At 52.4% G+C, this 21276-nt stretch overlaps 1 protein-coding gene across 1 annotated transcript; it reads right to left on the bottom strand.

Moving 5' to 3' along the window:
* Window positions 1-849: 849 nt before the first annotated feature.
* Window positions 850-3155, bottom strand: LOC135653325 (uncharacterized). The gene has a single exon (XM_065175184.1). The coding sequence runs from the start codon at window positions 3109-3111 to the stop codon at window positions 1216-1218; it is 1896 nt and encodes a 631-aa protein (XP_065031256.1). The 5' UTR covers window positions 3112-3155; the 3' UTR covers window positions 850-1215.
* Window positions 3156-21276: the final 18121 nt, after the last annotated feature.

The raw sequence follows: 21276 nt of genomic DNA, 5'->3' as shown, positions 1-21276 counted from the left end.
AGAAATTTCTTTTGGAACAAAAGTTGCTGCCTTAACATGGTTGGCCACATGAGAATGTGCCTTTTCCTGCACTAATATTCCCAGGACCTGGTCTTCAGTGCATGACTTGCCATTTCTATAGATTATTGTGCTACTATGGTCGTTCCAGTCTTTGTCCTTTGTCCTATTGCCTCCACCTGCTACACCACAGTAATGAGTGGCTTTCAAACACTTGGGAATCTGATGCATTCATACCAGCCATGAAGGTCAGGCAAGAACCAGATACCAGGAATTTATGTAGCCATATCTTGGAATATTGTTTGGCTTTATTAAACTATGAGAGAGAGACAGAGAGAGAACTGTTGTATCAAAGTGATTTGTCCTTCGCACCAAAAGAATCCATTCATCAATCTCTTTTACCACTTGCCACCTCAGGTTGTTTGGGCTTTTAAAGGCACAACACATTGACAAGGGGATTAATTGTAGATGAGACCAGAATAATATATCCATGTCTAAGAATGAATCATTTGGATTTGGGTGTCCAAGTGTCAGGTTAATTTCTTTATCATTGATTAAAATTGTGGATGTTAGAGATTTAACATTTTATGGCTTTCATAAAAATTTTCCTGGTTGATACAAAGCAACAATGTTCAGTGCTTTTACTATAAGCATCATCATCCAAAATGAGACTGGTAGATTAGAATTGGAACTGAACAATTTTGATGATCAAATAGCATTTTGCTGCATAGGGGAACCATCATGATGAAGACTGAATCAGAAAGCAATTTTCATCATATTCAACTGCTGGAAAAAGAAGATTAAATGGATGTCCTGCTACATATCCTGTTTCTAAGTAAATAAAAGTAAAAATTAAATGATCAATCATTGTCAGAGACCTTTTATTCTCATTAGCCAAAAATGTCATCAGAGTTGCAATTGCTTTGGACCATAAATGGAGATATAAACTAGGAGAGATGTATCTAAATGAAGGTACAATGTACTGAAACAAGACGAGGAAAGGAGATCATTTCTAAGTTGTCTTCAGATCCCATATAGATGGGAGCCCTGGAAATAAAAATGTTTTCTATCCATAGATCATCTCAAGCATTCTCTAATGACACTACAACTGCAAATTTGTTGCTGAAACCTTAAATTTAAATCAGGGAAAAAAAAAAGCAGGAGAAATTGGATGTATACACAGCATTATCTGAATGAAGCTGGGGATGTGGTTTACACCTACAGCTTTCTCATCTGGTACAGCTCCAACCTCGCCTTGGCCTCCGGCAACAGCTCGTCCGCCCTCCAGTCCTGCACCAGGTGCGCTTGCTTCGATGCCCACGACAGCGTGTTGAGCACCTCGGCGTCCGCCAGCTCCTGGCTGTCGGGCACGTGCATGGCAATGTAGCACAGCAGGACCAACGCCTCGACCTGCACCTGCTCCCCCAGGTACACCAGCTGGATCAGGTGCCTCGCCCCTCCGGCCTCGATGATGGCCTGCGAGTGGTTGACGTGCAGGTAGTTCTCGGTGCACGCGAACTTGGTCAGCGCCGCCACCGCCTCGCTCATCACCGTCGCTTCCGTCTCGTCGAGCAGGCGCACCAGCGGAGCGATCACCCGGGACTCGGTCGCCCGGAACGTCCTCGACAGGCAGCCCAGGGCCGTCACGCTGGGTACCAGCAGGTCGTCGTGCTCCCCCTTCTCGACGATGTGTAAGAGCTGGTCGATGACCGCCTTGCACGCTGGCGAGTTCGGCTTGAATGCGGAGCGCCGGAGGTCGGCGTTGTGCTCGGCCACGCGGGTGATTTCCATCAGTGCCATGGCGGAATTGTGTCGAACATCTCCCGTGCCTTTCTCCAGGAGCACCGCGAAGCAGAGGAGGGCTCGGGACTCGGTGAGGTTCCTGCAGATGTCGGCGTTGCCCCTGGCGAGCTGCCACAGGGCCTTGGCCGCCATGGCCTTCATCTTGGCCTTGGTGCTCCGGTCCTCCATTTCCCTCGCCCTGTTGCCGGACCCCGACAGAGAATGCTGCTGGGGCTTCCAGGGCGCGGTTGTGCTGGTGACGCTGTTTGAGTTCAGGGCGAGTCTACTGACCTTGGCGGAGGCCACCGTGGACTGCACGACGGAGTGGAATTGATAGCTTTTGGACTGACCTTCCGGATGCGGGAGCAGACACCGGTCCTTGGCGTCGTCGAAGGAGGAATCGGACGCGGCGGCCTTGTTGGCTAGTACAACGGAGTGGATGGACATGGCCTTGGACGGCACGGAGTACTTGCTATGTTCTTGGATGGTCTCGAAGGCGAGGTGGCCGACAAGGAGGCGGACGACGTTGTTCTTAGCGAAGACGTCCTGGCACTTGGAATTGTTGGCGGCTAGCTCGGCGACGGCCCACGCGACGACGGCCTGGACCTTCATGGGCCCGTCCTTGAGGACCTTGCCGAAGGCGGAGCAGACTCCAGCGGCGACGAGGCAGTCAACGCTCTCCCGGTCGCGGCCGAGGAGGCCGAGTGCGCGGGCGGCATTCTCCTGCCCCTCCGCCTTGCCCTCCTTGAGCAGGCGGAGGAGGGGCGCGACGCCGTCCTCTTCGATGATGAGCTTGGCGAAGTGCTGGTTGTCGCAGGCGAGGGAGACGAGGGCGGCGGCCGCCTCGGATCGGGCGTCCGAGTGACCGGTGTGGAGCGTGGCGATGTTGCTCCAGATGAGGGTGAGGATGGGCTCGTTCTGGGCGATGGGGCACAGGCCGTGGAGCAGGCCATCGTCGTCTCCAGCGGGCGCGGAGACGCGGAGGAGCCAGGAGACATCGGCCACAGAGTTGTCGATCTGGATGAACATCTTGGAGAAGGCGGCACCGGGGGTGATGCTGAAGAGGCGGTGCACGAGGACGCGGTTGCGGCAGCGGTAGACAAGGGCCAGGGCCTTATCGAGGACCTGCTCGGTGTCATCCATGATGCGGCGGGCGGGGCGCTCGTAGAGCTCGGCCCGGGCGGCCTGGCGGAGGAGGGTCGCGAGCTTGTCCGCCCGCGCCTTCAGCTCCAAGCACTCCTGCTTGTTGGTCTGGGCACTCCCAGCCGACTTGCTCACCTGATCCGCCAGCTGGATCGGCTTCGCCAGGATCTGCTTCGTCCCCTCCGCCATTTCCTCCTGCTCCCGACACTCGAGCTTGTCGTCGTCGGAAGATGAAGAGGTCTCGCAGCGTCAATACACCGCTCTTAATCGGTACGTACTGCTCACACCCTCCCCTGTCCCACCGGCTCTTCGGGCACCGCTTAATGGTCGGTCCCGCGTGTGGTCCCCATGAATCACTTTCCAATCACAAAGCATGAGCAGGTTAACTAATGTTGGCTACGTCACCCAAAGCATCCCGATCCGATCTGATTAAATCCGGATCTGAGACAACTCAAGCTCGATCCAAATTTAATGGGTCGAATCGAAATCATCCAATTAAGATCCGGCCCGAATTCAAATTTGATGCAATAAGGAATCGACCTGATATGGTTCCACCATTACTTGGATCCGAGTCAACCCCGGTAATCATGGAAGACGGTGTCCCCGTCCCTGGTAATGTGGTCGTCGAGGCAAACACAAGCGCGCGCAAGTCACGGAGAATGGTAAACTCTCTTATGCACTCTGGTAATCATGGCTGTTTGACCACTTGAGTTATTGGTTCTAAAGAGCATTTTAATCTTGCTTTTACGTGCCTGAAAGCCTCATTCTTCCTTTTGCATACAGCAAACAGAATACAATGACTTTTTGATCATTCTATAAGACTATATCTGGTCAGTGGATTGGCTAACTTGCTTCAACAATGTCCGTGGTGTACTACTTCTAAACACCAAACTATTAGCCTTGTTTTAGTTGTAGTTTATGCATGTTTTGATCTCTACTTGTTATGATTCTGTATCAGTTTAATTTGCTAATTTATATGCAATTCAAGCATGCAAGACTATAAATGGAATTTATCTTTGATGTAACATAACTCAGATTATATTTCCTTTTTCCGTTGTGCTGTTAAGGTTAAAAGAATCAGGAGTGCAGCTACTGGAACTTTTAAGGTTAAGAGTGCACCACATCAAACAGTTGATTAATCATATACAACCGTATGACATGTGATCTACTGAATTGTTATTTGTTGGATGCTATTCATGTTCTGCTAGAGGTTTGAGGAGGTTGAGAAATTGGCTGGCTTTGTAGACCATGAACAACACTTCTTAAGGTTTCAACTTTTGAAGGATGTGACGATGCTGTCGATATTTGGTTAGTGCTTAGATAATAAACAACCTAAGAACTCCAAGCAGTGCTGGCTTTAGACCATCATTTTTATATTTCACTATATATAAAAATTATTGAATATGCCCATGGTTTCAGCTTTCAATGAAGTGCAATAGGCATTGGGCTTGCATCTGGGAAGTGCACAGCCTTTGAACACCAAAGCAAATGCTTGTTTTGACCATCATGTGTATAGTGATACATGTATTCATGTGAAGCTATCAGTAAACACATGCATTGGCTAAGTTAATAATGCTCTCTGTCATACAGGTAATCTCCTTTTTCCTTTAATCTAATTGCTTCTAGTATATCTTCTAGGTGCTTTGAGTGACAGTGTGACTACTATAAGAGTCAAGGTATTTAAGATGTTTATATATCACCCATACAAGTCCACAGCAAAGTTATGCCTGTACTCGTCACTTTTTTCCCTGTGCTTACATCATTAGCTGGGACTGGACTAGTGATACCATACTCTACTGCTCTGGACATATGCTTGCATGTTATATCTTTCCCTTGAAAAACATGGCCAAAACCTGAGCAAAGAAAATTTAGTATGGTTCTTCTGATTTTGTTATCTTAGTTTTTAAGTCATTGTTCTGTTCAACAGTTACCTCTATTTGTCTTTCTTATATATGGTTTTGGCTGAATGATTTATTTGATTTTAAAATATGTCTTTCTTGTAGGTTTATTGTTTCTGGGAGATGTCATGTTATTTGATAGGGGTAAAAACTGATTTGACATAATACCCCAGATTTGTCATAATACATCATCCCCACGTCGGACACTCTGTCGCGGCACACTGCCCCAGCACGCGCATTAACAACGACACGACGCGCGCCCACGCCGGCCGTACCCCAACGACCTCCTCGGCTGACCCTCATATCCAGCCAAGGTGGGGGAAGGCGCTGACTGACACCCCCCATGCCCCGCGGCAGCCCGACCTTCCACGCAACGCCCACGACGTCGGCAAGCGCCATCAGAGGTACGGCCCTGCCCCGGCGGGTCGTCGCATCAGGTAACATCGAGCCCTCTTATAAATACCCCCTGGCCCCCAACAGGCCAAGGGGGAGAGGAAGAAAAGGGGAAGAACAACAATCTCTTTAGAATCTCCTCTCCGCGATCACTGACTAGACCGTCGGAGGGGTCGGGCCGAGCTACCGACCCGACCTGTGTGCAGGTTCTCGTCCGCGACTGGGCGCAATCACCGCCGCAGGACTTTCCAAGTCAGGCCATCCCCATCTCCCCCAGCAACCTCCAGGACCAGAGGGGCGCCACGTCTGATCCCCGTCATCCGAAGCCCCAGAACCAGCCGCGTCGACCCCGAGGTCACGCCCTAAAAAGTTACTTACCGTAACAGATTGGCGCTAGAAGGAGGGCCCCGGGCAAATGACAGGCGATCAGCAAATCCACCTCGGCGAATCCTCGGGTGCTGAGCTCCCCGCCTCAGGGGAGCATCCCCCGCGCAACGAAACCCGCGACGAGCGCCCCGCAGCAGTAGCGGAACGCTACTGGCAACTGTTCAATGACCCAGGCTTGTCACCCCCCAGCGAGGCACCCGCCGACCTATCACAAGTGTCACCCGAGGCCTTCCAGGACCTCGCCCACTAGGTCCGAGCTTTGACGAGCATGGTGCAGACCATCGTCTCCCAGCGAACCCCGCCGCCTGCGACGCAACCTCCGCAGCAACGAGAGACCCCCGCCCAAGCCCACGTACCGCTCCCAGAGCTTCCGGGCTCACCTCGAAACCCCGCGACTCGGCCCGGGAGCCGGGAGGCAGAAGACACGACTAGTCGCCCCGCGCCCGAGGCCCCTACCGCCGACTCGACAAATGCCCTGCGGGCTCAGTTACGCCTCGTCAGCCAAAGGCTCGACGAGGTACAACAAGAAGTACGTAAGTCGAAGGAAGAATCCGGGGCGGATGGGCACCAAGGGTCCCCGTTCACTCCCGAGATACAAGATCAGGCGGTCCCGTCACACTTCCGCCTCCCCGCTCTGGACGCGTATGACGGTGCTACTGACCCGGCGGACCACGTGGCCGCCTTTCGCGCCCAGATGGCGTTGTTCGGGACTTCCGATGCCCTGATGTGCAGGGCGTTCCCCACAACCTTGCGGGGGTCGGCCCGCATGTGGTACAGTGGCTTGAAACCAGGAACCGTTGCCTCCTTCGACCAACTCGCCAAGGATTTCGAGCTTAACTTCCTGGCGTACGCCCGACCAAAGCCGTCCATGGCGTTGCTCCTGGGGCTCAACCAAAAGGAGGATGAACCCCTCTCCCATTTTGTAAACCGGTTTACGTCGCAAATCCGCGGATTGTCGGATGCTCACCCCTCTCTCTTGATGCAGGCATTCATTACTGGCCTACGACCTACCAGATTCTTCTGGTCACTCGTGGAACGGCCCCCCGCTGCAGTCCCCGAAATGCTCCAGCGTGCTGGCCAGTTTATAGCCGCGGAGGCCTGGATGACGGGAAAGCGGGAGGAACACAAAAAGGCCAAGTCGAAACCACCCCGACAACAGCCGCCCGTCGCCTCCCGGCGAAAGCTGGACAGACCTGACCTAAGGCCTCCTCCCCCCGCCTTGAATTCTTCCCGGACTGAAATATTTCTGCACGAGAAGGGAAAAGGGCTGCTCAAGGACCCTCACCCGATGAGAAACCCGCGGGAACTCGCAGATCGTTCAAAGTATTGCCGGTTCCATCGGCAACACGGGCACGACACTGAACAGTGCTACGAATTGAAGAAACAAATCGAGGAGCTCATCCTCAGAGGTCATCTCGGCCGGTACCTCCGGCCGAATAAAGAGCAATCACCTCGCCCAGAGGGCCCTGTCGAGCAACACATTGACATGATAGCCGGGGGTCCCGCATCAGGAGGGGGTTCCATGTCGGGAAGGAAGGCGTATGCCCGGGCCACCCCTGCCGAAGACTCGGGACACGAGCCCGAGATTACTTTCCCGACCGGAGCCACTGAGCGGCCCGACCACGACGACGCCCTGGTAATATCAGCCAGGGTAGCCAACGCGCAAATGAAGAGGATTATGGTCGACACCGGGAGCTCAGCTGACATACTCTACTTCGGTGCCTTCCAGAAGCTAGGCTTGGCCAGGGAAAGTCTAAGCCCAATGTGCTCGGCGCTCACCGGTTTCACGGGAGACTCGGTGTCACCCCTAGGAGCTATCACCCTGCCCTTGACCCTGGGGACCCCGCTAAGATCCAAAACGGTAATGACCACTTTCCTGGTAGTCGACCTTCCCACTGCCTACAACGCCATACTGGGTCGGCCGACCCTCAATAAGGTCAGAGCCGTCGTCTCGACCTACTACCAGACCATCAAGTTCCCAACCAGCACTGGCGTCGGGGAAGTCGCGGGAAGCCCCCGAGAGTCCAGGCGATGCTACCTCACCTCCGTCGCGTTGGGCAAGAGACGCGCAGCCGAGGCATCCCTGGAAGACCCGCGGGAAACGAAAAAGTTGGCTCCTCATCCCGAGCCGAAGGGATCCACGGTGGACGTTCCCTTGCGGGAAGCTCGACCACACCAGACGGTCAAGATCGGATCCGAACTGCCCGAGCAGGAACGAGAGCAGCTCGTCGGCCTCCTACGAAAAAATGCCGACGTCTTCGCCTGGTCCCCATCAGACATGACGGGTGTCGATCCAGGCGTCGCGGAACATCATCTCAACATCCCGCCTGACGCTCGGCCAGTAAAACAGAAGCCCCGGCGCCAGGCCCCGGACCGACAACGCGCCATACGGGAGGAGGTGGACCGGCTCTTGGCCGCAGGCTTCATAGAAGAAGCCAAGTATCCTCGATGGTTGTCCAATGTAGTCCTCGTGAAAAAACACAATGGAAGCTGGAGGATGTGCGTTGACTACACCAGTCTCAACAATGCATGCCCCAAAGACTGCTACCCTCTCCCGAAGATCGACCAGCTGGTCGACGCGACGGCCGGTCACGCGCGACTCTCTTTTATGGACGCCTACTCGGGGTACAACCAGATCAGGATGGCGCCCGAAGACAGAGAGCACACGGCCTTCCTAACCGATCAAGGTGTATATTTCTACAAAGTTATGCCGTTCGGGCTAAAGAATGCGGGGGCCACATACCAGAGAACGGTGAACAAGATGTTCGCCCACCAGATCGGGAGGAACATGGAGGTCTACGTGGACGACATGATTGTCAAAAGCCGAGAGGCCAGGACGCATCTAGCCGACCTAGCTGAGGCCTTCGCCACGCTGCGCAAGTTCGGCATGCAGCTCAACCCCGCAAAGTGCGCCTTCGGCGTCACCTCCGGGAAGTTCCTAGGGTTCGTTGTACACCAGAGAGGAATCGACGCCGACCCGGAAAAGGCTCAGGCAATAATCAATATGCAGTCCCCCGGGACGGTTAAAGACTTGCAGCGGCTTAACGGCAGACTGGTCGCTCTGTCTCGCTTCCTCGCCCGCTCAGGCGACCGCTGCCTCCCATTCTTCAAGGCGCTCAAAGACCCGAAGAACTTTCAGTGGACACCAGAATGCGAGGAGGCCCTCAAACAGGTGAAGCAGCACCTGGCCAGCCTCCCTCGGCTCGCCCCCATCTCCCCCGGCGAGAAGCTGGGCCTCTACTTGGCAGCCTCCCCGCATGCAGTCAACTCCGTCCTGGTCAAGGAAAGCTCCGGTCGGCAGCTCCCGATCTACTATGTCAGCCACGTCCTGAGTGGACCCGAGGAGCGCTACCCACCGATAGAAAAGCTCGTGCTTGCCCTAGTGCTCTCCGCTCGGAAGTTGCGCCCCTACTTCCAAGCGCACCCGGTGGAGGTCATCACCAACCAACCTCTCCGGCATGTCTTGACCAAATTTGATGTTGCAGGGCGGCTCCTCAAATGGGCGGTGGAGCTCGGCGAGCACGACATAAGATACCTGCCCAGGACTGCCATCAAGGCCCAGGCAGTGGCCGACTTCATTGCGGAGCTGACTCAAGCGGGAGGTGTGAATCTCGAGCAGTCTCCCGAGGCTTGGACCCTACACGTCGACGGCTCGGCCAACCCGAAGGGCGCAGGCGCGGGGCTGGTTCTCCTCGCCCCCGACGGACGTTCGTTCGAACGCTCCTTCCGTTTTGGGTTTAAAGCCACCAACAACGAGGCGGAGTACGAGGCGCTTTTGGCGGGACTGAGGTTGGCCCTCGAAAAGCAGGCGGCCGCGATACGCGTCCATACCGACTCGCAACTGGTAGCCGAGCAGCTCAACGGTGGATACGAGGCTAGAGATGCAACCATGGCAAAATACCTAACCCGGGTAAGGGACCTAGCCGCCAAGTTCCATTACTTTACGTTGTCTAGCGTTCCGAGGGAGGAAAACGGGCGAGCCGACGCGCTGGCCAAGATGGCGTCGGGACCAACCCCTGAGGCGGGGGCGGAGGTCGAGGAGCTCCCTGCCCGCGCCGTCGAAATAGCGACTACGACCCCGGGCAGCACGCCGATCACCTGGGTGCAAGAGCTGTTGCGTTTCAAGCGGGATGGAACCCTTCCCCCCGACGAAGGCGCGGCTCGGCGCCTGCGTCGCACGCACGCGTGGTACACTGAGGAGAGCGGCCACCTTTACAAACGGTCCTTCACCTATCCCCTCCTGCGATGCCTGGAGCCTGGTGAAGCCCAAACGGTCCTCGCCGAAACCCACGAGGGAGTCTGCGGCGGGCACATTGGCGGGAGAACCTTGGCACACAAAATACTCCGCCAAGGCTACTACTGGCCAACCATGTGCCGCGACGCGAAAGCCTACGTACAACGGTGCAGTTCATGCCAGCAACACGCCCGCGCGCCCCTACGACCCGCAGTCCCGCTTAGCCCCATCGACTGCGCATGGCCGTTCGCGCAGTGGGGGCTGGACCTTCTCGGACCTTTCCTGCCGGCTTCTGGAGAGCGGAAGTATATAATTGTAGGAGTAGACTACTTCACAAAGTGGGTCGAGGCCGAGCCGCTGGCAACGATCACGGAACGTCAAATGGAGAAGTTCGTGTGGAAGAACCTGGTAACTCGATTCGGGATGCCCAGGGCCATTATCACCGACAATGGACCTCAGTTCGTCGGTAGAGAGTTCCGAGAATTCTGCGCCGGACATGGCATCCAACTGAGGTTCAGTTCGGTGGCCCACCCTCAGACAAACGGGCTGGCAGAGGTGACCAACCGGTCCATTCTAGACGGCCTCAAGAGAAGAGTGTCAGCAGCTCGATCGGCCTGGACGGACGAGCTCCCCAGCGTGCTGTGGTCGTTACGCACCACTCCCAAGACAGCGACCGGAGAATCCCCATACAGCTTGACGTTCGGAACCGAAGCTGTCCTACCGCCCGAAGTAGCTGTCACCACCCTTCGGACGAATAGCTACGATGAGGAAGCCTCGAACGAAGGACTACGCGCCAGCCTCGATGTGCTCGAGGAGCGACGCGCCAACGCGCACTTAGAGGCCCTCTCTCACCAGAGAGCCGTAGCCAGGATCTACAATAAGAAAATACAACCTCGACCAATAAAGTTAGGCGATCTAGTCCTCCGAAAGGCCGAGGTCAGCTACCCATCCCGAACCAGGGGGAAGCTAGCCCCCAAATGGGAAGGACCGTATCGGGTCGTCGAGGTAGCCCGACCGGGTACTTACCAACTCACATCAATGAACGGATCTCCTTTGCCAAGAACCTGGAACGTCAGAAACGTCAAAAAGTTTTTCGTCTGAAACAAGCCCTTTTTCGAAGAAGGACCCCCTCCCGAAAGAAGAAGCAAGCTCTCGCCTAGGAAAAGAAGAGAGGGGACAACAAAGTTGAAAGTTCCTTCCTCTTATTGAAGATGGCGAAGCAAAATACAGGACCCGACTTACAAAAGACCAGACTGACAAAATACAGGACCCCTTTCTTCATTACAAGGACTCCTCCAGACGGTCATCAAAGGAGACCTCCTCGGGCATGTCCACCCCTCGGTCCTCAGGGTGGGGAGTGAAAGGGTTCTCCTCCACCTCGAGACCAGGGTGGCGAGCGTGGAAACGGGACGTGGCGATTCGGTACCCGTACTCGAAGGATACCCGCCCCGTCCGGGTCAACCCGAGCTCAAACCCCTTCGACCTCTTGTACGCCTCAAGGAGCTCCTTGTCCTTTGCAGGACGAAGTCGGGCCTCCTCCGCCAGCGCTTCCGAGGCCGTCGTAGCCTCGGCCTTCGCCTCCTCCAGCTTTTTGCTAAGGGCGCTCGCATCTGCCTTCACCAGGCGGAGCTCGGTCCGCTCCACCCTTATTGTTTTCTGGAGCCCCTCGTTCGCCTTCTCAGAGGCCTCGAGCTCCGACCGGAGACGCGCCGCTTCCGCTTCCAGTTCGGCCGCCCGCTGCTCAGCGGCCGCCACGGCCTCCGGTCCGGACCCAGCTCGAACCTCCTCGATCTAGCGGAGGAGCTCGGCATTGCGGCTGGCAAGGCCCCCGACGACCCGACCGGCGTCGCGCACCCTGTCCATTAGGGCCGTCGCATAATGGAGACCCTGCACGAAGAATATCAGGTCAAGAAGAGCGGCGTTGAACGGACAAACCGAAAGACAGGAACATACGTACCCAGGTCAAAGACTGAGCAGACTTGTGGAGCAGGGCGTCCGAAGGAAGGGTGTACACGTCCCGAGCCATGTCGGGATGGAGCGCGCCTCGGAGGAACGCCGCGGAGAGATCCCCTCCGGCCCATACCCTATCTCCTCGGGTCAGGCCTTCCCAACGCGCCACCAGGGGCTCGCTGGACTCAGCGAGCGGGATCTCGCTCACCAGCTGCGTCAGGAACGGTCCCCCATCTCCGGCTGGGAGACGACACAGGTCGCGCACAGAGACAGGGCGCGGGCCCTTCCCAGCTGTCCGTCGGCTAGGACCGGCCCCGCCGCGACGACGGCCCGCCTCGGGACCCCTCGACGGGGTTGTCTTCGCCCTCTTCGAAGGGCGCTCGGCCTCGACTTCCAACGGAGCCTCCTCCGTGCCGGGCTCCGGGTCGGCCGACAGAACGGGGGGAGAGGGCTCCGGGTCAACCGGTAGAGCAGGGGCAGGGGATGGCGGCGCCGGAACATCCAAAAACGAGCGGAGATTCACCATCTCTGCAAGGAACGAGATGGGTCAGTATCAAAAATCAACTACGCAAAACCCAGACCAGATGTCGTTGAAACGTACCCAGAGGCATCGGGCTGAGGCCCGCCTCAACCAGCCATTGTTCGGTCATGGTCCGGATGGCCTGCGACCTGGGGAGGATCTCTCTGAGCCTCCCCAGCGCTCGGCGCTCGGCGCTCCGCGCCACCCAGACGGGGGGTGGTGTTATCGATCGTCCTCGCGGACCATCGAAACCCGAAACCCCAATCCTGTGCACGGCTAATATAGAAAAACCGCCCCTTCCACCCCTTGTTACTGGAAGGGGCCCCGCCGACGCGAAAACCCGATTGAGCCGATAAGAAGTAGCCACCCGAACCCTTATAAAGGCGGTAACAAGAAAGAAAGAGGTCGAGGGAAGGGGTGATGTCGGCGTAGTGACATTCCCCCAGGAATGCCACCAAGTAACGCCAAGAATTTGGTGCCACTTGAGACGGGGAAATCCGCCAAAGGGACAGGCAAGAGACGATGAGGGGATGGAGGGGGAAGCGTAGACCCGCCTCCAGGGCATCAAGGGACAGGGCGAAGCCCTTCGGAACCGGATCATACGCTCGCTGCCCCGGCTCGGGAGCACTGAGGATGTGATCCCCCGGGATACTATAGCGCCCCCGGAGCTCCTCCAGCAAAGACTCGCCCACAACGGAGTCCAGGTCATGTGGCCACATCAAAGCCTCGAGGGCTCGTGCCGCCTCCTCGTCCGAAGATTCGACGCGAGCGAAGGGGGGTTCCCCTCCTCAGCCCCGAGAACAGGGGAAGAAGAAGAAAAAGAGGAAGAGGACGACATCTCAACTGACCTTAGGAAGAGGGAAAGACGACGCAGGGGGGGCGAGGAAGAAAACTGGGGGGGGGGGGGGGGGGGGGGGGCAACGACGGAGCTCGAAGGAGAAAACACTACAGCGAAAGATGGAGGAAGATCCTGGCGCTCGCTATTTGAAGACGACGCCCCGCCACCGCCATGGCCCCTTCGTCTCCCAAGCGCGGGCAACAGCTTACCCACGCACACGCACAGCCATCGCGTCGCATCGGAAGACACCCAAAGGCGTCCCGCCTTAATGAAGGCTTGACGTGGCGACCCAGTGAAAGCGGCAGCAGCCGAACGCCTCGACCTCGACGCCCGGTAACGTGTGGCCAGCCCCTCCCCCCTTTTCGGAGCATAAAATTAAATGCGGCGAACTTTCCAACCACGCCGCCGCCAAATTCAAAAAAAACGCGGCCCTCGGCTTCGCGCCTCCCGAGACACACCCGCGCGGTCACCCCGCTCGCGTTGTGCTCCTCGGCCCTCGGCTTCGCGCCTCTCGAGAGACACCTGCGCGGTCACCCCGCCTGCGTTGTGCTCCTCGGCCCTCGGCTTCGCGCCTCCCGAGACACACCTGCGCGGTCACCCCGCTCGCGTTGTGCTCCTCGGCCCTCGGCTTCGCGCCTCCCGAGAGACACCTGCGCGGTCACCCCGCCTGCGTTGTGCTCCTCGGCCCTCGGCTTCGCGCCTCCCGAGATACACCTGTGCGGTCACCCCGCTCGCGTTGTGCTCCTCGGCCCTCGGCTTCGCGCCTCCCGAGAGACACCTGCGCGGTCACCCCGCCTGCGTTGTGCTCCTCGGCCCTCGGCTTCGCGCCTCCCGAGACACACCTGCGCGGTCACCCCGCCTGTGTTGTGCTCCTCGGTCCTCGGCTTCGCGCCTCCCGAGCCACACTCGCGCGGTCACCTCGCCCGCGTCATGTTCATTGACCCCAGCGCCCCTATATCCGAGCCCACCCGACCTCCCGACTGAGTTGCGCAACTCACCCTAGCGTCGCCCGAGATACGCTCACGTGACTGGCCCGCCCACGGCGCGCCCTCGGAACTACACGACAGTCCGTTCGAAACAAGAAGCCATGCATCGGACCCTCGACGCATCGCTCCTTTCGGGTGGGGGCATATGATAGGGGTAAAAACTGATTTGACATAACACCCCAGATTTGTCATAATACATCATCCCCACGTCGGACACTCTGTCGCGGCACACTGCCCCAGCACGCGCATTAACAACGACACGACGCGCGCCCACGCCGGCCGTACCCCAACGACCTCCTCGGCTGACCCTCATATCCAGCCAAGGCGAGGGAAGGCGCTGACTGACACCCCCCATGCCCCGCGGCAGCCCGGCCTTCCACGCAACGCCCACGACGTCGGCAAGCGCCATCAGAGGTACGGCCCTGCCCCGGCGGGTCGTCGCATCAGGTAACATCGAGCCCTCTTATAAATACCCTCTGGCCCCCAACAGGCCAAGGGGGAGAGGAAGAAAAGGGGAAGAACAACAATCTCTCTAGAATCTCCTCTCCGCGATCACTGACTAGACCGTCGGAGGGGTCGGGCCGAGCTACCGACCCGACCTGTGTGCAGGTGCTCGTCCGCGACTGGGCGCAATCACCGCCGCAGGACTTTCCAAGTCAGGCCATCCCCATCTCCCCCAGCAACCTCCAGGACCAGAGGGGCGCCACGTCTGATCCCCGTCATCCGGAGCCCCAGAACCAGCCGCGTCGACCCCGAGGTCACGCCCTAAAAAGTTACTTACCGTAACATTATTCATGATTTCTGGAGAATATTACTTCAGTAAACTGATAGCAGGAGAGCAATTTCTTCAGTTGCTTTTGTCTCCTACCAGTATTCTATTTGTCAAATTGCTGATGGTTGACAACTGAAGCACATAAATAATAGAAATGAACCCGGGGGTCTATAGACACACCTTACCTTTATACTTGCATAGAGACGGTTGCCGAGATTTGAATTTGAGTTATTCATGGTTTTTGGAGAACATCACATTTGATGATTTTAATTCTTTTCTGATTCTTTTCATTCAATTATATATTGTCAAAGTGTGTTATGTTGTGATGATACAGTTAGATGTTTTGACTACTTGATGCCTGTGTTTGCAGATACCTGTGAACATGGCAGAGTTGTGGGTTTCCACTTTCAATGCTTCCCAGTTTATGCTTCCAATCCTCTAAACAATCCTCTTTATATATGCTAATATGATGTAGTGTACATCCAAATGTTTTTTTTGTCCAGGGAAGAATAATGAGAAGAGGGAAGCAAAGGATAAGTTGGATTCTTGCAATCTCAAAAGACTGATAAAGAGGAAAAAGAACAGGGAAATCCTTTCAACTTGGTTAATTTTCAGTTGTAAAGTCAGTCATTCTTAATTAGGAATAAATCTGTTCTCTCTCTTTTTTTTTTAGCTTCTATTCTCTTAAATCATAATTTGATGTTAGCTAGTTTAGTTAGTAAAAATTTAGGCATTGATAGTAAGATTTTGAGAACAAATCCATTTTCATCATTTACATTTGCATAAAAAATCATCCCATGCATCAGTTCATAAAGTTTTCACCAATATAAGATTGAGGAATATGATACTACTACTTTAAACCAAAAAGATATTGGTGAGTCATATAGGTCAAAAATAGATAGGATATATGTTCCAAATTATCTTATAAACTTTCATCCTACTTAAATCCCAAATCAAATCTGATTCACTACTTGTTACATGAATCTAATTCCAGTATCTACTTTGCTAGTTGAGGTGTTAAAGTATATTAGTATGCAACCATAAAAAGATTTTATCTTATATTATTGTTTTTTTTTTCCAAAAGGAAAAAAATCTATTAAGTTTTCACAGCTCTGACAAATGACTAGTCAAGTCATTTTGGAGAGTTACATACATACAAAGCTTGGGGGATTTGATCTGCCATATTACATTCTCCAAAGCAATGCATGATAATAATCGAATTAAAATGCACTAGCAGTTGCTTAATCTCTGCTATTAAGTGTTCAACAAGCCAAGAAGATTGTGTATCAGATCGTTTCAATTTTGCCAAAGTTAAGAGAGTCTGTCTCAATTTGAATGTGTGTGAAACCTTTATCGATCGAGGTGATTCATCTGATAGAGACTTCAAATATGCTGCACACCAAATTTCTTGACGATCTCTAATAATGAAATCAGCTCTAAAGGTGTTACTCAGTGATTGGGCATATTTTGGTAACTTGCCTTCCAATCATTATTCACGGTTACATCAGCATCAAAGTCAACATACTGGACCATACCCCTTCGGTCAACGTCGTTCCGTAAAGGTCGGACGATGCCAACTGAGTACAGTGCCATCCCACAAAGATCGAGACAGTACTGACCGAGTACCGTGCCGTCCGGCAAAAGTCGAGATAGCACCGATCGAGTACCATGTCGTCTCGTAAAAGTTGGGACGACGCCGACCGAGTATAGCGCCATCCCGTAAAGACCAGGTCGGTACCAACCAAGTATAGCATCGTCCCGCAAAGATCAGGGCGGCACCGACCAAGTACAATGTCGTCCCATAAAGGTCGGGACGACACCGAGTACAACGCCACCGCATAACATCATGACACCGAGCACGCCCAACATCTGCCCCAAGAGTAAGTTCGTCGCTCGAAGGGTCGGTAATCATAAATATGACAGGTACGACTGGTCCCTGGCGGAGGGATAAAAACTCATCACGGGGCCGATAATAGGTGGTCTTTTGCTCATTTTCCACCCCATGCTAACTAGATCTTCAGAGAGGTCAAAATCGGGAGCCCCCTTCCCGACCCCGACTTGTGTACAAGGATCGGAGATAGAGAGGCAAGCGGCCCGCCAAGGAGAGCTTCACGACTTAGAAGCCAAAGCCCAAGCCCGACCTCACTAGTTGACGATCCCTGTCGCCCAAGCGTCGACGTGGATGATCTTGTGCACCCGGGACTGAACCAAGTGGGGATGACGCCGACCGAGTACCGTACCGTCCCGTAAAAGTCGGGACATTGCCAACTGAGTACAGTGCCATCTTGTAAAGACCAGGTCGGCAACAACCAAGTACAGCATCGTCCCACAAAGATCGAGGCGACACCGACCAAGTACAACGCTATCCCACAAAGATTGAGACGACGCCGACCAAGTACAGCGCCGTCCCGTAAAGGTTGAGACGACACCAAGTACAATGCCACCACATAACATCGTGACGCCAAGGACGCCCAACATCCGCCCCAAGAGTAAGTCCATCTCCCGGAGGGTTGGAAATCATAAATATGATAGGTATAGCTAGTCCCCTGGCGGAGGGATAAAAACCCATCGTGGGGCCTGCAACAGGTGGTCTTTTGCTCATTTTCCACCCCATGCTAACTAAATCTTCGGAGGGGTCGAAATCGGGAGCCCCCTTCCTGATCCCAACCTGTGTGCAAGGACCGAAGATAGAGAGGTAAGCAACCCGCCAAGGAGAGCTTTCCGACTTATAAGTCAGAGCCCAAGTCTGACCTCACCAAACGATGATCCCTACTATCGGAGCGTCGACGTGGACGACCTTGCGCACCCGGGACTGAACCAAGCCATGCTGACTAAAGTGTTACTTTGCTATTAATCCTAGAGCTAATTAGAAAAGGTGTTCAATGCTTTAAGAAATAATTTTACACAAAGAACATATAGAATTAGCTAGGACTGGACTAGTGATACCATACTCTACTGCTCTGGACATATGCTTGCATGTTATATCTTTCCCTTGAAAAACATGGCCAAAACCTGAGCAAAGAAAATTTAGTATGGTTCTTCTGATTTTGTTATCTTAGTTTTTAAGTCATTGTTCTGTTCAACAGTTACCTCTATTTGTCTTTCTTATATATGGTTTTGGCTGAATGAGTTATTTGATTTTATGTCTTTCTTGTAGGTCTATTGTTTCTGGGAGATGTCATGTTATTCATGATTTCTGGAGAATATTACTTTAGTAAACCGATAGCAGGAGAGCAATTTCTTCAGTTGCTTTTGTCTCCTCCCAGTATTCTATTTGTCAAATTGCTGATGGTTGACAACTGAAGCACATAAATAATAGAAATGAACCCGGGGTTCTATATACACACCTTACCTTTATATTTGCATAGAGACGGTTTTTGGAGAACATCACATTTGATGATTTTAATTCTTTTCTGATTCTTTTCATTCAATTATATATTGTCAAAGTGTGTTATGTTGTGATGATACAGTTAGATGTTTTGACTACTTGATGCCTGTGTTTGCAGATACCTGTGAACATGGCAGAGTTGTGGGTTTCCACTTTCAATGCTTCCCAGTTTATGCTTCCAATCCTCTAAACAATCCTCTTTATATATGCTAATATGATGGACTGTACATCCAAATGTTTTTTTTGTCCAGGGAAGAATAATGAGAAGAGGGAAGCAAAGGATAAGTTGGATTCTTGCAATCTCAAAAGACTGATAAAGAGGAAAAAGAACAGGGAAATCCTTTCAACTTGGTTAATTTTCAGTTGTTAAGTCAGTCATTCTTAATTAGGAATAAATCTGTTCTCTCTCTCTTTTTTTTTAGCTTCTATTCTCTTAAATCATAATTTGATGTTAGCTAGCTTAGTTAGTAAAAATTTAGGCATTGATAGTAAGATTTTGAGAACAAATCCATTTTCATCATTTACATTTGCATAAAAAATCATCCCATACATCAGTTCATAAAGTTTTCACCAATATAAGATTGAGGAATATGATACTACTACTTTAAACCAAAAAGATATTGGTGAGTCATATAGGTCAAAAATAGATAGGATATATGTTTCCAAATTATCTTATAAACTTTCATCCTACTTAAATCCCAAACCAAATCTGATTCACTACTTAATACATGAATCTAATTCCAGTATCTACTATGCTAGTTGAGGTGTTAAAGTAGATTAGTATGCAACCATAAAAAGATTTTATCTTATATTATTGTTTTTTTTTTCCAAAAGGAAAAAAATCTATTAAGTTTTCACAGCTCTGACAAATGACTAGTCAAGTCATTTTGGAGAGTTACATACATACAAAGCTTGGGGGATTTGATCTGCCATATTACATTCTCCAAAGCAATACATGATAATAATCTCTGCTATTAAGTGTTCAACAAGCCAAGAAGATTGTGTATCAGATCGTTTCAATTCTGCCAAAGTTAAGAGAGTCTGTCTCAATTTGAATGTGTGTGAAACCTTTATCGATCGAGGTGATTCATCTGATAGAGACTTCAAATATGCTGCACACCAAATTTCTTGACGATCTCTAATAATGAAATCAGCTCTAAAGGTGTTACTGAGTGATCGGGCATATTTTGGTAACTTGCCTTCCAATCATTATTCACAGTCACATCAGCATCAAGGTCAACATACTGGACCATACCCCTCCGGTCAACGTCATTCCGTAAAGGTCGGACGATGCCAACTGAGTACAGTGCCATCCCACAAAGATCGAGACAGTACTGACCGAGTACTGTGCCGTCCGGCAAAAGTCGAGATAGCACTGATCGAGTACCATGTCGTCTCGTAAAAGTTGGGACGACGCCGATCGAGTATAGCGCCATCCCGTAAAGACCAGGTCGGTACCAACCAAGTACAACATCGTCCCGCAAAGATCAGGGTGGCACCGACCAAGTACAATGTCGTCCCATAAAGGTCGGGACGACACCGAGTACAACGCCACCACATAACATCATGACACCGAGGACGCCCAACATCTGCCCCAAGAGTAAGTTCGTCGCTCGAAGGGTCGGTAATCATAAATATGACAGGTACGACTGGTCCCCTGGCGGAGGGATAAAAACTCATCACGGGGCTGATAATAGGTGGTCTTTTGCTCATTTTCCACCCCATGCAAACTAGATCTTCAGAGAGGTCAAAATCGGGAGCCCCCTTCCCGACCCCGACTTGTGTACAAGGATCGGAGATAGAGAGGCAAGCGGCCCGCCAAGGAGAGCTTCACGACTTAGAAGCCAAAGCCTAAGCCCGACCTCACTAGTTGACGATCCCTGTCGCCCGAGCGTCGACGTGGATGATCTTGTGCACCCGGGACTGAACCAAGTGGGGATGACGTCGACCGAGTACCGTACCGTCCCGTAAAAGTCGGGACATTGCCAACTGAGTACAGTGCCATCTTGTAAAGACCAGGTAGGCAACAACCAAGTACAGCATCGTCCCACAAAGATCGAGGCGACACCGACCAAGTACAACGCTATCCCACAAAGATTGAGACGACGCCGACCAAGTACAGCGCCGTCCCGTAAAGGTTGAGACGACACCAAGTACAATGCCACCACATAACATCGTGACGCCAAGGACGCCCAACATCCGCCCCAAGAGTAAGTCCGTCTCCCGGAGGGTTGGCAATCATAAATATGATAGGTATAGCTAGTCCCCTGGCGGAGGGATAAAAACCCATCGTGGGGCCTGCAATAGGTGGTCTTTTGCTCATTTTCCACCCCATGCTAACTAAATCTTCGGAGGGGTCGAAATCGGGAGCCCCCTTCCTGACCCCAACCTGTGTGCAAGGACCGAAGATAGAGAGGTAAGCGGCCCGCCAAGGAGAGCTTTCCGACTTATAAGTCAGAGCCCAAGCCTGACCTCACCAAACGATGATCCCTACTGTCAGAGCGTCGACGTTGACGACCTTGAGCACCCGGGACTGAACCAAGCCATGCTGACTAAAGTGTTACTTTACCATTAATCCTAGAGCTAATTAGAAAAGGTGTTCAATGCTTTAAGAAATAATTTTACACAAAGAACATATAGAATTAATAATCATATGAAATTATAATAGTCTATCGACGACAAAAAGCCCGCGATGAAATTTTTTTTAGTAGAATACTTAAATTCTAAGAATAATAGATGATTTTCATATACTATATGTTAGTCGTACCAATTTTGTGTAATGTCTATTCTTATAATCCGTAAAAGAGTAAATACAAAGATCATATCCAAATATCATCTTCACTGCTAAGCAATCTCACATTTACTATATGAGTCGAATTAATTATTTAATTTATTGAACTTGAAACTAAATGTGAGTCGAGTATTTATTTTTCTATTTAAAATCACATTAATGAGAATCCAATTTAAACATATCGATGAGCTTCGAGT

This window comes from Musa acuminata, chromosome BXJ3-11, assembly GCF_036884655.1.
Source record: "Musa acuminata AAA Group cultivar baxijiao chromosome BXJ3-11, Cavendish_Baxijiao_AAA, whole genome shotgun sequence".
In the NCBI taxonomy this organism is placed as follows: Eukaryota; Viridiplantae; Streptophyta; class Magnoliopsida; order Zingiberales; family Musaceae; genus Musa; species Musa acuminata.
Note: the sequence above shows the minus strand (reverse complement) of the source record. Positions and strands in the feature narration are given on the sequence as shown.